Source organism: Caenorhabditis elegans, chromosome II, assembly GCF_000002985.6.
Source record: "Caenorhabditis elegans chromosome II".
NCBI lineage: Eukaryota > Metazoa > Nematoda > Chromadorea > Rhabditida > Rhabditidae > Caenorhabditis > Caenorhabditis elegans.
Window position 1 is genome coordinate 4,818,263 of NC_003280.10, and position 14,667 is coordinate 4,832,929.

At 35.5% G+C, this 14,667-nt stretch overlaps 5 protein-coding genes and 1 non-coding gene across 7 annotated transcripts; 3 read left to right on the plus strand and 3 right to left on the minus strand.

Annotated features, from left to right (window-relative positions):
* Positions 1–191: 191 nt before the first annotated feature.
* Positions 192–340, plus strand: C33F10.18. Its single transcript, NR_051016.1, has one exon. It is a non-coding gene; the product is annotated as an Unclassified non-coding RNA C33F10.18 (non-coding RNA).
* On the minus strand, positions 310–3,477 carry lact-5 (Beta-lactamase-related domain-containing protein; the record flags this gene model as incomplete). Of its 2 annotated transcripts, NM_001026844.2 has the most annotated exons (7): positions 3,231–3,477; positions 2,383–2,570; positions 1,893–2,079; positions 1,686–1,841; positions 1,567–1,639; positions 1,178–1,503; positions 310–717 (listed from the first exon to the last, which is right to left on the minus strand). In NM_001026844.2, the coding sequence occupies exons 1-7, from the start codon at positions 3,300–3,302 to the stop codon at positions 400–402; spliced, it is 1,320 nt and encodes a 439-aa protein (NP_001022015.1). In that variant the 5' UTR covers positions 3,303–3,477. The 2 variants fall into 2 exon arrangements, with proteins under 2 accessions (NP_001022015.1, NP_001022016.1); NM_001026845.5 differs by lacking the exons at positions 310–717; positions 3,231–3,477 and having other exon boundaries at positions 1,094–1,503.
* A 1,528-nt stretch (positions 3,478–5,005) lies between these two features.
* Positions 5,006–6,971, minus strand: C33F10.8 (Tyrosine-protein phosphatase domain-containing protein). Its single transcript, NM_062463.6, has 5 exons — positions 6,824–6,971; positions 6,359–6,774; positions 5,476–6,167; positions 5,327–5,428; positions 5,006–5,280 (listed from the first exon to the last, which is right to left on the minus strand). The coding sequence occupies exons 1-5, from the start codon at positions 6,841–6,843 to the stop codon at positions 5,119–5,121; spliced, it is 1,392 nt and encodes a 463-aa protein (NP_494864.2). The 5' UTR covers positions 6,844–6,971; the 3' UTR covers positions 5,006–5,118.
* A 180-nt stretch (positions 6,972–7,151) lies between these two features.
* On the plus strand, positions 7,152–7,535 carry msp-40 (Major sperm protein 19/31/40/45/50/51/53/59/61/65/81/113/142; the record flags this gene model as incomplete). The annotated part of the gene is made up of 1 exon (NM_062464.8): positions 7,152–7,535. One exon carries the CDS (start codon positions 7,152–7,154, stop codon positions 7,533–7,535), a length of 384 nt encoding a protein of 127 aa, NP_494865.1.
* A 648-nt stretch (positions 7,536–8,183) lies between these two features.
* fbxb-88 (F-box domain-containing protein) lies at positions 8,184–9,622 on the minus strand. The gene is made up of 2 exons (NM_170982.6): positions 9,441–9,622; positions 8,184–9,265 (listed from the first exon to the last, which is right to left on the minus strand). Exons 1-2 carry the CDS (start codon positions 9,524–9,526, stop codon positions 8,260–8,262), a joined length of 1,092 nt encoding a protein of 363 aa, NP_740980.1. The 5' UTR covers positions 9,527–9,622; the 3' UTR covers positions 8,184–8,259.
* A 674-nt stretch (positions 9,623–10,296) lies between these two features.
* Positions 10,297–14,210, plus strand: tbck-1 (TBC domain-containing protein kinase-like protein). The gene is made up of 12 exons (NM_001377792.2): positions 10,297–10,410; positions 10,458–10,528; positions 10,576–10,813; positions 10,859–11,015; positions 11,063–11,221; positions 11,281–11,694; positions 11,745–11,958; positions 12,291–12,563; positions 12,609–12,692; positions 13,199–13,579; positions 13,627–13,786; positions 13,832–14,210. Exons 1-12 carry the CDS (start codon positions 10,298–10,300, stop codon positions 14,085–14,087), a joined length of 2,520 nt encoding a protein of 839 aa, NP_001364726.1. The 5' UTR covers position 10,297; the 3' UTR covers positions 14,088–14,210.
* Positions 14,211–14,667: the final 457 nt, after the last annotated feature.

Sequence of the window (14,667 nt, forward strand, 5' to 3'; positions counted from 1 at the left end):
TAGTCATATTGATTTAAAGTTCTGTAGAGATTTACACAATAAAACTTCACATTGAAATGGAACTCCTAATTAAAACGAGCACCTGAATACCAACACTAATAAATTCACATATCTGTTGCCCCAAAAGCAGGAAGACGGAAAGAACGACCTCATTAATTAGTTGTATGATTTTGCTCAGTGAGCCCAAGAGAGTCGTTGCTCACTCGAGTGTTAACGATATCCCCCTCTCATTCTGATCACCACTAAACAGTCAAATCTTGAGTGTTATGTGTTTGTATAATGTCAATAGGAAGCAGGTAGCAAGTTGGAGAGATGATTTTCTGGTTTATGGCGGATTTTTAGTAAAAAGTGACAAGTGACAAAAAGCGACAAAAAGAAATACACGTAACAAACGTTCAATTATTCATTTTCAACAATATCCTCCGGTGGCGGCAATTCAAATTTCGGAATCCTTTTCAGACACTCGTAAACTTTTCGTTGTAATCGATTGAATGTGAACACGTGATCCTCACATCCGGCAGTTTTCATTCCATTTGTTAAATAAGCAACTATCAAATCATTTTCAACATCTACTCGAACCATTTGTCCACCAACGCCTGGATGTCCAAATTGCCACGTGTTTAGTGGTGATTTGAAATATGTAAAGCCGTGCTCCTTATTCTGAGGCTCGCCGATGAGATAGTCAAAAGATGTCATTTTTCGAGGATGTTTGATTATCTGAAAAACATGTATGTTTGCGAAAAATTATATACTTATCAATGGTATTTTTATTTGTTTTAATTTTTTTATAGATTTTAATTGTTTTATTGCTATCAGATCAGTGCTGCATCTTACTCAAAAAAAAACAAAATTACTCCTTTTTTCCAAAAATAACTTTCATTTTGATTAAAAATTTTCAAAATGTATCAAAATCTTTTTCAAGAGATACTTTTTTGTAATTATTCCCAGTTATCATCAAAGGTTAAATGTTCATATTTTAATTCTACAAAGTTGGAACCTTTCAAGTTGGCACAAAATAACTATCCGCCTGCCTTCACGGCAAGCTACAACTTCTTCGCACCTGCACGCATTGGAGCCGAATTTTTCCCAAATATTAGAAAGTTTTAAGCGACTGACAACTTTCGTGAAGCTGATCCAAAACTAAACAACTCATCCGTTTTTCCATAAAATATCTCACATCAAAAGTCTCCTTCGAAAGAAGTGTCCCATCAAGAACTAGCTGGTGTAACTGTGCCATTGCTCTCGCTGACCCAATTCCATTGACTGCAGGCTGCCCAACTACTCTCAAATCACTATTATTAAACATTGTGAAGTCAGATCCATGAAGACTCAGATTCCGTCTGGCTGCTGCGAACAGGCCACGTGGATTGTAGTAGTATCGAGCTAGTTTCAAGATCGAACGATCATAGGCGATTTCTCGGCTAACAAGAGTTGCAGGGCACTTGAATAGTCTAGCAAGACGATTCTCTTCATTTGAACACTCTCCGATATGAATATCGATATCTGTAAATTTATTGATTTGATATAAAGAAAGCCCTAAAGCAGAAAAACTGAGAAATAGCTTACAATGTTTTGTGGCTATTTCATCCTTGAAAAATTGTCCCACAGTTCTTTTCTGTGAATCGACTCTCCGGAAAATCTAAAAAACTTTTTTTTAATTTTCAATTCATATTTTCCTAAGTTACCTGATCAGTGAGCCATCCAAATGTAAGTGCGTGATATGCAGTTCGTGTACCCGGTGCAAAAACGGGCTTTAAGTTCTCAATCATATGAGAAAGCTTGTTATTATCAGTGAGATCTTCTTCTGTGAACTTTACTCCTGGGAAGTATGGAAGGCCTGCCTTGAAACTTATCAGGAATTTTGATTTAATTTTCAAATAATTTGTTCTTACCGTATGAGAAAGAACCATCTCAATGGTGATATCTTGTTTCCCATTCTGTCCAAATTCTGGCCAGTATTTCGTGACTTTATCGGAATATTTGAGCAGACCTCTATCGACAAGAATTGCAAAGCATATAGCAGTTACACTTTTCGTGCAACTGAAGATTGTAGAAATTGTATCCTCTTTCCATTCTTTGCTGAAAATGAAACGTATGTTTATTAAGCAAGGGCGTAGGCAGGCATATACAAAGTGGGGACAGGAATAAGGTAGACATGTAATAATCATCAGGTAGACGCGTAGGCAGGCATAAGGCAGACACCCTTATGCCTTCCTGTCTAGTTACCTGCCCATTCGTCTTCCTACGCGCCTGCCTACATTTCAAAATTGATAAATCTATTAAATTTTTATAGACTGCACATGTCCAATTTCGAATGTGTTTTTTTAACTTTAGAGTAGCTCGATTTTTTTACATTCGTAGGAAAAAAATTAATACACTCACAAACATTCTTTATCAGCATATCCACCCCAAAGATCAACAATCACTTTTCCCTTATGAATAACACAAAACGCGGCTCCAGCTTTCTCCCATCCTTCAGTAAAATTCCGGCGAAAAGAGTCACGAACTTCTGAGAATATGTTATCAGTTACCGAACCATGAATCGGGATTTCAAGCTTTTGTTTCATCACCTGAAATATTGTGAAAGCTCAGAAAGAAGTTTATTGTTAGAAACCGGAAACTATAATACTTGAAAGGAAAATAATCCGCGATTTATGACAATTTATGACGATTTAATATATTCAATCTCTATTATATGTCAGGAATGGGTCAGGAGGAACGAACGACAAACATGGAGATATGATTTCAATGGAAATCTTACTTTAAAAAAACTTCAGAAAGGAAGGACCACATTCCTAGAATTCTCATAAAATACCGAGTTAGTCGCTATTCGTTTCAATAGATGTCATAAATAATACATTATTATGGTCTTCACTTCTATTTTCCAAGAATTCAAATAAGTTCACAACAAAAGAGAATATAAATTTTCACACTTTTTCAGGTCGCTCACTCGCTTCTTCAGAAAACGCTTTTTTTATTTAACTTTAAAATGAGCCCTTTAATATTTTTATTTGTGGCATAAAATTTCGACACTATTGCAAGGCTTGATACTATAACAAAAATATTTTGAAGGTTCTCGAGAAGACAACCCTGATTTTCATATGATATGCTCCTAGAGTTAGCTGAGCAGAACCCCATAAATAAATTTTCACCCTTTTCAAAAAATCCAGGTAATATTTCTTCATGGTCCAAAATGTATGTTTTCACTATAAAAGTTGCCAAAAAGTTACCTCCTTTGAACCTTGTAGTTTTGCCAAAGATCGAGTTTTCAAAATATCAATAGTTCCACCCGAGAGGGTCATAATTTTTTGAAACAAATTTAGAAGTAACTGAACGAATTTCACAAATGTTGTCATTTATGTAGTTGTAGGTCAGAATAATGTGACCACGTTCTTCCTTAAGTGGAGGGACAATCATCTGGAACGCAGGAAATACCAGATGATTCTGGGAAAACAAAAGGGAAACTGTTTGTCTGCCACCCATTAAGTTTGAATTGAAACAAGTCGGAAAAAAACACAGTGATGAGAAGTAGAAAAAGACAATGAGGGGAATTAGGAAAAGGTTGGCGAGAAGACGGATCGGTTAGAGGATGCAGACGTTGGGAACTTGTCTTCTTTTTCGTCTTATGCGAGAGATGGAGAGGGGGCCAAGGACAGCCAACACTGATTTGTCCTCTTTGACACAGACACACTATTCGGGAATCAAATAAGAGAATGAAAGAGAGAGAGGGATGGATAAGAAAGTGATGAGTGCTGGATGATACTATCAGTCAATATTATGAAAGTGAAAAAGGACTTTTTTATTTAAAAAAAAGTATGATGTCAAAAACGAGGTGTTCAGATGAAAAATGCCACCCATGGGGATCAAGCGTGAAAATATAGATAAGATACGAATAGTGGGAAAGATATTGGTCTCATGTGGCTGGGGAGAAATTTCCAAAAAGTGGAATTCCAAAGAATTAACAAGGCGATCGCACGGAAACTTCCATATATAGAAAACTGTCTGCCTGCCTGCCTACACGCATGCTGACTATCATTCTTTAGCAAATAACGAGAGGTTTTGAAATATTAGCACTCATCGCACTTTTTTGCCAGACCTATGGGTGAATTACCTGCAACCAAGGTGGTAGGCACAGTATCGGAGAGAGACATGGAAGCCTTATGGGAAGTTGATATTAAATAGTGGAGTATATTTTGCTGATTTAAAAAAAAACGTTTGCAAATCTATACCGATTAGAATGTCATTCGATTGCTCAATTTTTAATGTTTTCAAATTGAAAACATATATTTATGTAACTCAAATATCATAGTATTTTGCACTATCTGATATGTTTAAAAATATTTATACAACTTATATTATACCTTTAAAGTATTTTAATCTCAGACTTCGAGGTTGTGATCTAAATGAAATTAAAACCGGTATTACCTTATAACCTAAAAATCTGCGTGAATGGTGAAAACGGCATTCGGTTATGTATTCTGTAGCCCCCCATCACGTATAGGCTATACTCTACCGAACCCAATCACAATTGCGCATCCGTTACGCAACTTTCTAAAGTGTACAAAACCGAATGGCTACGTGATCATTGCGTCACAGTGTACCCGAATAGGTGAAGGAGGGCTGTGAACAGCCCCTGTTATAGACAAAAATACAATTTTAGTAAAAATTCAACAGATTGTATATCGTCATGGCGTTGAATTCAGGTAGGCGTGTAGGTAGGCGGCAACGGATAACCAAACATTTTTGGAGGTACGGATGCCCAGGCCTAGTTGGAAAGAGTATTTCAGAAAGGAGTGGAAGACTATAGAAGAAATAGAAGAGGCGTTATGTAGCTCTAAAAATAAAGATTTGTGGCTATACTTTTACAGGCAATACAGGCAATACTTTTATATTAGATGATCAAGTTTTAACTTCGTGAAATTGATACTTGTTCATCATGTGTGATGTCAGGGTAGACTCGAGCCAATAGAGAGTGTACACCCAAGTATAGAAAATCTGAGCTTTCGTAGGTATTTTAAAAACTTTTCATAAGTTAAAATCTTAATGTTAATATAATAAAATAACAAGTTGTTCGATTCCAAGTAATTTATTCAATGAAACTAGTAGAAGGCATTAAATCTATTTTCCTTCCTTTTCAATCACGATTTCTTCCATTGTTGGACTTCTCAGCTGGGGCTCTGATGGCTCAATACACATATTGTAGCCAAAATCCTTGGAGATTGCAGGCAAAATTGAATCCATTTGGGCTGCATAATGTGACGGCATTGCTGAGAACCGAATCTGAAAATGATCTCATTTCATAATCCGAAAAAAAGTGTATGCTCACCTTGATAAACTTCATGACCGTTGCAATTGAGTGAAGAAAATGAAGAAGTTGCGTCATTGCAAGCGCCTTTTGACTACGCATTTGACGGAATAAAACATCAAACTGAAATATTTTTGAATGATTGATGTACAGAAAACTATTAAACTCACATTAACTTCCACTTGTCTTGTCAACAATGTGCACATTGCATCCACGAAAACCAATTCTGCCGATTGGTTGACTCCCGTCTCACATTGAACAACCACTGGAGCTTGACTCTTCTTCTTTCCAATCTTCTTAACAAGATTCAGCACTACTTTTGAACTTGCTGGAACCATATTCTTTGTCCAATGAGGATAATGGTACAGACGAACTGATCGGCGTTCCTCATTGTCCGCTTGAACCACCAATTCGAACTTGTACTCTTTGCATCCGTATTTCGTCTTTGGCTGAGTGACGGTCTTGCAATAAACGAAGAATTGTCCAAAATTGTTGAATGTTTCTGGTTTGTTTGGGTAGTACATCGGATACACGTTGGGGTTGCTGGCAGACGATGAACTGGTGAGGGAGACGATTGTCTCAACCTTCTGATCCGCGACCATCGCCCAAAAGTCGTTGAGTGTTCCAGGAAGTGGATGTTGCGTAGTTATGTAGGTTTTCTTGAGATGGTCAAACATTATATGATTCGCATGAATATAATATACAATGTTTGGATCCGCCAATTTGACCCTGGTGTCATCAATGCAAGGCACATCCTTTCTCTGATTCTTGAAAGTGTTTCCGTGGAATGCATCCGATCTTGAAGTTGGTGCAATATTCATGAGGTGGTTCGAGAAGAAGGTGCTGAGTGTCGTTCCATTTTCTGAAATACTAATTTGAGATCAGGAGAAGAAGCATGTGGCATTATAACATAGGGGTTGCGAGTTCTGGGAATGCTTTAAAATTAAAGAAACATAAACTGACAAAAATTTTAAATGTTCTCATCGATAATTCTAGAGCAAAATCCCAGTTTGCACAACTCCTTAGAATATATTAATTTATCAAACTTCTTACCAATGAACGCAACTTGATCCATGAATTTGATATACTTCTGCCCAGCAACATCCTCATCCTCCGTCTCAGTAGTTGTCGTCTTCCAATTAGTCTTTTCCAATTCTTGTTGTGCACGTGGAGTTGGTGCCCTCAGATGCTTCATCACCTCGTTTAGATTTTCTCCGGCCTTTTTCCTACCAAATCCAGCTGGAGATTTGTCATTTCCCGGGCTTTTGGCAACAGGGATCAACTGGGCATTCGGGCTTGCCGCATTCTTTTTCTTTTTGGAAGTCTTCCGAACTACCTTCTTGCTTGAGTGATTTTTCTTTTTGGAGTTTCCACGAGCTTTCCTGCTTCCTTGATCCTTTTTCTTCGAATCCGTTTGACCTTTCTTGCTACCTTGATTATTGTCCTGGCCAGTTTTTTCGGGAAGAGTTCTGAAATAACTCAATTGAATTGGTTGAAGAAAAAAAAATCTAAACTCACAGTTCATTGTTCTTGTCCATAACGACGTTTAAAATTTTGAGAGATTTGAATTTTCGTCTCGTAAAAGTTAAGCAATAAATTAATCGAACGGTATTATTGTTGGCATAAAGTTCACACGTAGCGAAGTGTGGATTTTTAATCAATTTGTTTTAATTTTTTGGCACGTCCCGTTTTGACAGTTCATTAATGTATCTTTTTAATATTTTCTCGTGATCTCCTATATTTGGATGAACTTTGAGATCTAGGACAGTGATAAGGATTTGCATAAATAGAGAAGGTTTTATCATAATCTTCACTGTGAGTTTTCTCACTCTACAAAGAAGTCGCGATGGCCCAATCCGTCCCACCAGGAGATATCCAGACCCAGCCGGGTACGAAGATCGTCTTCAATGCACCATACGACGACAAGCACACCTACCACATTAAGGTGATCAATTCATCTGCTCGCCGTATTGGATATGGAATCAAGACCACCAATATGAAGAGACTTGGAGTTGATCCACCATGTGGAGTTTTGGACCCAAAGGAAGCTGTTCTTCTTGCTGTTTCCTGCGATGCCTTCGCTTTCGGACAGGAGGACACTAACAACGACCGTATTACTGTTGAGTGGACCAACACCCCGGATGGAGCTGCTAAGCAATTCCGCCGTGAGTGGTTCCAAGGAGACGGCATGGTTCGTCGTAAGAACCTCCCAATTGAGTACAACCCATAGAGCCCTCGTTGGTTTTTTGTCGTTCAATAAATGAATTTTGAAAGCTCGTTGTTTTTTTTGGTGGTTTTGGTGGAATGGCCAAATTTGGTGGAATGGAGGCCACTTTCCAATCGAGTACAGCCCAAAGAAGGCTTTTTATTTCAATAAAGCTTTTTTGAGAAAATGATGTTTTAGTTGTAACTCTCAGTCTTTGCATCATTCGCAACTTACGACGTGCGACTTCCTTCAATTTTCCGTTTTTAGAGAGATACAGAAAACTGTAGCTATTCGTCTAGATTGGCTCGTATACGTTTCCCCAGTACATCTCAGAAGTTACCGGAAACCTTATGCTCATTTGGATTTCTCTCTAGAGTTGATTCATGAGAAAATGATTTTTTCTCCAGTTGTTCAAAATCTTCATTATAATTCAACGATTTCCAGTTTTTCGTAGGCGCAGCAAACGGTCATATTCTGATAATTTTGAATGCGAGAGAGCTCAAAAGACATATGCAATGTTACCGTTCAAGTATCAAAAATTTTGAGAACAACATTGCAAAATGTTTCAATTACAAGCTAACTTTCAGGATAATTTTTAATGGCGGATTTCACTTTAATCGAAAAGTTTGAATACTTCTAGAACATACACACTTTAAAACGTTTTAAGTCATGTGTAAAATATATTTATTAAATAGAAAAATGTAAGCTTTCGAATAAAATAAAGAAATAAATATCTTTTAAAGTAATTTTAAATCCAAACAAACATATTAACATAAACTCGTTCAAAATGATCTCCGGGTGTATTATGATCAAACGTAAGAGTTGCACATGTACCATCCAGTCGTTTAATATCCATTCCTCCTCGGACTTCCTCCATTTTTGAATTTCCGTAAACAATCGAATTGAAGAATGATGTTTTAAAATTCCGTATTCGATTGTCTGGAGAAGTGACATATTCAATATGTTTTAATATTTGTTGAATTCCTTCTTCTTTTGAACCTGCCACATCCATCGAGAATCTTTCCAATTGTGAATTTGAACCATTGATCCAGTGTTTCAGAAATAAATTCATATCAAATGAGCTAATTGGGCCGAAAACTTGTAAATATATGCAATTTAAAATCAATAAATCGGTGAGTGGTATTGAGTCTTCTAGAGAAAGATAACTCAGATTTTTTGATACAATTTCTTTAAATTTCTCTAATTTTGAGAAATACGAACTATCGAAATTAAATGAGATCTGTTCAGTCAGTGATAATAAGTCTGGCAAACTTTGAGAAGAAAATGGTGGGCAACTAAGAGAACATCTTCTTATTGCCCCAATTTCAAAATCTTTGAAATCAGTAAACACCGAATAAAAATCAAAGTTATGTCGCCAGAATAAAATCGTATCTATCTTATTTGTATGAAAAAGTTTAAAAATGTGATGAATACACTCTTTAGGTCCTAATTGTGGCATTTCCCAAGAAGATTCATCCTCTGGTAAATAGGGTTGATCTAGTGGTACGAAGTCATTACTGAGCACTAATTCAATCAAGCCGGGCATATTTTGGAAGGGAGGGCCTATTCTTTGATAGTTTAATGCTCCGGGTATACGAAATATATCAGTTAGGAAGTATATACTCATGTCACGGTGTTCATCGGTTCTAATAATGATTACTACTTCGGAATCCAATCTTATACTAACACGGGCTTTTATGTTTAGACGTTCTATTAAACTATTCGTTTTCTTGGAGATGAACGAGAGTGTGAATCTGAAAAAAAAATTTAATTTCTGCAGCCCCCAAAATCAAATCAACTTTGCATATGTACCTGCAAAGCTACAGGAATGAGTAGGTACTTTGGTTGTAATGAAATTCAAAAAATCGAATTAAAAGTGCAAATTTTAAAGGTTTTGTGACTGAATAATAATATTGAGAACAAACTTACAGATTCAAGGGTGTCATAATTCGAAGTGTTTTTTGAAGTGATCTAGAAGGCAATTGTAGAATTGGAAATGCATTTAATTCTTCCATTTTTACTGATGAATAGGAAATAGAATAGAGACAGAAGACGTTATATTATTGATTTGTCGAAAAGGTTCACCCTCTGCTCATGTGCCTGCACTTAATGGTGCAATATGAGATGGTGTATTTTGGACAGCTGTTGATGACATCTCTTCAACGGTGTAAAAATATGATGCTGAAGTGACCCGTAAATTATTATGTTGCAAAAATATCATCATTAAAACGTTTAAGTAATAAATAACTTGCTAACAATTTAAAATAACAAATTTATACCTACAGTAAGAAAAACTTAATCTTCATGGTCATGATGCAGTCCTACATAATTTATTGATTTTTTATGTCAAATTTTATTTATTTGGTTACTGCATGAAAATGAATGAACTTTTAAAATTATTATTGTCATTTGAAAAATCATAATATACTTGCTGAAATTGCAAGTACGGTTGGCAAAAAAAATAAAATTTGAACACCCGCGCATTTTTGTGTCTGCACTGTGTTTGCGGACAAAACACCTTCACTTTATATTTTGACGACAATTTTGACGAATTTTATTTTTTTATTTTCAACATCAAATTTAGAGTAATTTTTAACTTAATTTTAATATAAAATTCAATTTGTGGAATATTAAAGTCAAAAATACTCATTTTGAAGGCAAATCCAACATCGACTTTGTTATTTAACATCTCATCTATATACATATGTGCGATTGTTTACGTATTTTTGTTTATTTTGAACCAAACCTAGGCTTCTCATTTTCTTCCAAATCAAAACTTTTTCAGAATGGGTAGTTTTCCAAACTTCGGAGCATTCATACTTCGAGCACAAGAGAAAGACGGAAGAACTTGTATAAATGGCTTACCGGTCGCTTCTCCAGCCAAACAAATGCTCGGAAGGTAATATAAATATCAAGCTGAAACGAATTACGCTAGTTTTTTTTTAGATTTCCATATTTGCAATCTCTTCAACATGATAATCTATCGGTTTACCTTCATTTCTCTGAAACCGTTATTGGTAAGGTGGACATTTTTAAATATTTAATTCAAAAAATAGTTTTTCAGCTCGCGATTTGGTTATTGTCGTGATGGAGCATTACACTATGAATCTTGAAGATATATTGAAAACTGGAAATTTAAAAGATGAAAGTTTAAACAATAATTTCTACTCTGAAATATCATCAGCACTCGATTATCTACATACACGAAATATTGTACACGGATTTCTTCATCTTAATTCAATATATATCACCGATCGTAAAAATCAGAAATTATCAGTGAAACTTTCTGGATATGGACTACCGTTCGTGAAATTAACTTAAATTATTTATCTTAAGGAAAATTTCAGGTTTTTAACAAATTACGGTAAGGATACCGCTTCATCGATAAAATTTGGCGCATTTTTGGCTCCGGAGAGAATATTGAATGATGAGGATTCTTTATTTGCCGCCACTTATCAATCAGATGTTTGGGAATTGGGATTTATTATTTTACAAATTTATTTGGTTTGCTTTTTTTGTTTGGGGCTTTTCAATAAATTGGTCTTTTTCAGGGAATCTCACTGGAAGCCGAAGTTACTGAGACGGAATACTTGGAAATACTCAATAAATACTACACAGATGATCAGGAGAAGCTTAGCACTGTCATGGAGGATCTTATTCAACTATTAGCTGATAAAAAGCGACTACCATATCACAAAAAATGTGAATGGGTAATTATTTATATTAATATTATAGAAGGAATATTTAATAAAATTCTGTATTTTTTCAGCTGGAAGCAATTATTCGGAAATGTCTTCAAATGTGCTGCTCCAAACGATGTTCTATAACAGAAGTGGCTGCTGAGATTGAAATAAATATTAATGGAGTGAAGAATAACAATAATAAATATGAATATAAAGTGAAAACGGTGGAAGAAATGCGTGCAGCCGTTAGAAAAGAAGTAGCAGATAATAATGATGGATTTGAAAAGTTATCAGTTGAAAATTCATTTTATTTATGGAAAACCTGCGGATCAACACCGGAAATAATTTTGCTCAAGAAAGGAATAATACAGAATCATGCTCCAATATCATCTTATCCAACAGTTCGATTTGATGATTTTTTACGATTAGATTCAGGAGTTGATAGTCAATCAACTTTTGAATATGGGGTTTTTGATCTGCCGAGTAAGAAAACTTTGACTGTGAGTAAATAATACTTCAGCAAAAAAAAAGAAACAATTTAATTTTTCAGCGAAAAGAAACCGGTCAGAGGGTGTCTGCACGAATGTTTCACAAAATTGGCATTCTAGAGGACAAGGATCTTCTGAACGGAAATATTCTCTATGAAACAGCTTCAAATATGCTCACAGTTGATCATCTTTTGAATGCTTCGGCAGTTTTTGGAATATCCTCGATTATATCTCGACTTACAAATATTGGTGTCATTCCTACCCAAAGAGCCGATGGTAAGTAATATTACACATTCGCGAAATAATGTGATCTTCGAGTCCCGAATACGGTACCTGGTCTCGAAACGATCGTAATTTCGCAGAGTTTCTTGATATTTTGGGTGTTCTTTAAATATTTTTTGTGCCAAAAAAACTATAAATATCTGTGTTATTAATTTTGACAAAATATGATGCTTTTATTTTTTTAATTATTCGATTTTATCTGAAAAAAACTTGCTGCGGTTACGGTAGCTGCGAAATTTCAATCCTGTCGAGACCACGTACCGTATCTTTATCTCAAAAATTGCGATTTTTCCCAATTTCATAATAATATTCGAGAATATTTTCAGTCTGGTGCACACTATTGGATATAAACGAAACAAAATGGCGTGATTATCTGAATCTTGATGTTCTCGCATCACATTCCAGTGATCGTCAGCTTGAAGTGGATATTCCACGTTGTCATCAATATGATAGTTACATGACAACTCCAGCAATTCAAGAATCACTTCGAAAAGTTCTGAAAGGATGGCAAATTGTCACGGAATCTCAACATTTTGTCTATTGGCAAGGATGTGACAGTTTGGCAACTCCATTTTTATTAGCGAATATGAGTAAACCTCGTAAGTTTTTTATTAAATTAATTTTTAAAAAATAGATATTTTCAGATGTAGCATTCGCCTGTTTCAAAGAATTCACATATCGATATTGTCATAAATTTTATTTGAAAGATAATTCGGAAGTGATCAAAGGTGAGTTTTTGAGCAGTAAAGGAAAATCAATATTAAAAAAAAATAAATCTGTAAAAATTCGAAAAATCAAACAATTTTTGTTGATTTTTTGAATAATTTTCCCTCAAAATTTTACGCTTTTCGCCTAAAAAAATACGGTACCTGGTCTCTTCTCGAAGCAACAGAATTTCTTCAATGAAAAGGAGTGTGTGCCTTTGAGGAGTACTGTAGTTCTTAACTTCTGGTTACAGGGTTTTCTTCGATGATTCATAAGTTTCCACTAATGACTTCAGAATTTAATTAAACATAGGATTCAAAAAACACATCAAACTTTGAAAAATAAATCAGAGAAAAAAACGAAAATTCCGCAGCAACGAGAAGTTGAAAACTACAGTACTCCTTGATGAAGATTTGTCGCTTCAAGACCCGTTACCGTACTTTTGGAGGAAAGTTTCGCATCTTAAACTTTCCCTATTGAAAAAACATTGAATTCAAAAATATTCTGCTGAAAATTCTGCCAATTTCAGAATATCTTGGCATCTTCTATCATCTCGTTGCATACACAGACCCAGTCCTCTACAAACACCTGAAAATCAATGGATTCGACGCTGAACTCTTCGCAATTCCATGGTTCTTAACATGCTTTGCCCATGAGCTTCCACTATCCAAACTTGTACTTCTTTGGGATGAAACAATGATGCATGGAAATGCATTCCCATTAATGATTGCTCTTGCCATGTTGAACCGTCTCAGAGATAAACTTTTGGCTGTGAATTTCAACGAAATGATTATCATAATTCATGATCAACCTGATTTGTCTATCGATGAGATTATAAAAAATTCACGTGGATATGAGAAGCTCATCCCTCCAAGTTGTACGTTCCGCGCCCATGCTAGTCCATGGAAAGGTACTAGTAATTTTTAAACTATAATTTCTAAAATAAGAATATTTCAGAAAACTATGCTGGGGACATTTATTGTCTTCCAAATTCTATGGCAGGCCTTTCACTTCAACAACTTTCCAGTATTCATTGTCCACGAATGTCATCAGAAGAGTTAATATGGAGAATTGAAAGAAAAATGGTTTATGTGCTAGACACCCGGCAGGAATCAGAGTAAGAATCAGTCAACATCTCAATATTAAAAAAAACTTTTTATAGATTCCAATCCGAGCGATTCTCCGACTCTTTTAATCATCCGAACAATAACCATGAAGCTGACATCGATTGGCTCAGATTCCTGCCAGGAATTGTTTGCAGTGAACTGCCAAAGTGCTTCGTGTATGGAAAGAATGACAAAGAAGCTGCCGAGCGTCTAACCGAAGCTTATGTGATGAAAGGAGTTCCATATATTTGCCTACTTCATGATCATTTTGAAGCAGTTAGAAATCGTGATTCAGTTGTTGTGAAGCCATAATCAATTTTTTATTTAAGTTACGGGTATCAATATTGTGATTTTGTCATTTCTGTAGAGTTTATTATCGATTTTACGGTTTTTATTGGAATAATTTATAAGCATTAAAATAAAATAAACATAATTTACATATTCGTATTCACAGATGACATTGATAAACTATGTTAAGCCGATCAAAGAAGTTCATCATTTTTTGCATTCAATTGGCTTGTCTGCAAAATGTTTTCCCATCGAGACCGCGCAAATGTGTGTATGTACCTTTAAGTACAGTAATCGCGTGCAGTATCAAGTGTGAACTCTTTCTTGATTTACGAGTAGAAAAATGAGCAGCCTTCAGAATAGGCAGACATTCTATCTTTTTCAGACAATAAAAGTGAACAGTATTACATTTTTTCTTTCAATATTTATTACAAACATACAAAAAGGTATCAGCGACTTGTTGGATGCAGACATCAGGAATAATTGCCAATTATCCTTTTGTGTTGAGGTGTTGTGGAGCCTTGTAAGCCAACTAGTAGACTCCTCCATTGTACAGATTGGCAACGATTCCAGCAACAGCGAGCCAGATGGCAGAAGCTATGGA

Coding starts and splice junctions, on each gene's coding strand:
- C33F10.8 (NM_062463.6), bottom strand. CDS start 6,843: ATGGACAAGAACAATGAACT. Junction 6,775..6,823: donor ATGGACAAGAACAATGAACT/GTGAGTTTAGAT, acceptor GAGTTATTTCAG/AACTCTTCCCGAAAAAACTG. Junction 5,429..5,475: donor CAAGACAAGTGGAAGTTAAT/GTGAGTTTAATA, acceptor AAAATATTTCAG/TTTGATGTTTTATTCCGTCA.
- fbxb-88 (NM_170982.6), bottom strand. CDS start 9,526: ATGGAAGAATTAAATGCATTTCCAATTCTACAATTGCCTTCTAGATCA. Junction 9,266..9,440: donor ATTATGACACCCTTGAATCT/GTAAGTTTGTTC, acceptor TTTTTTTTTCAG/ATTCACACTCTCGTTCATCT.
- tbck-1 (NM_001377792.2), top strand. CDS start 10,298: ATGGGTAGTTTTCCAAACTTCGGAGCATTCATACTTCGAGCACAAGAG. Junction 10,529..10,575: donor TTTCTCTGAAACCGTTATTG/GTAAGGTGGACA, acceptor ATAGTTTTTCAG/CTCGCGATTTGGTTATTGTC. Junction 11,222..11,280: donor ATCACAAAAAATGTGAATGG/GTAATTATTTAT, acceptor GTATTTTTTCAG/CTGGAAGCAATTATTCGGAA.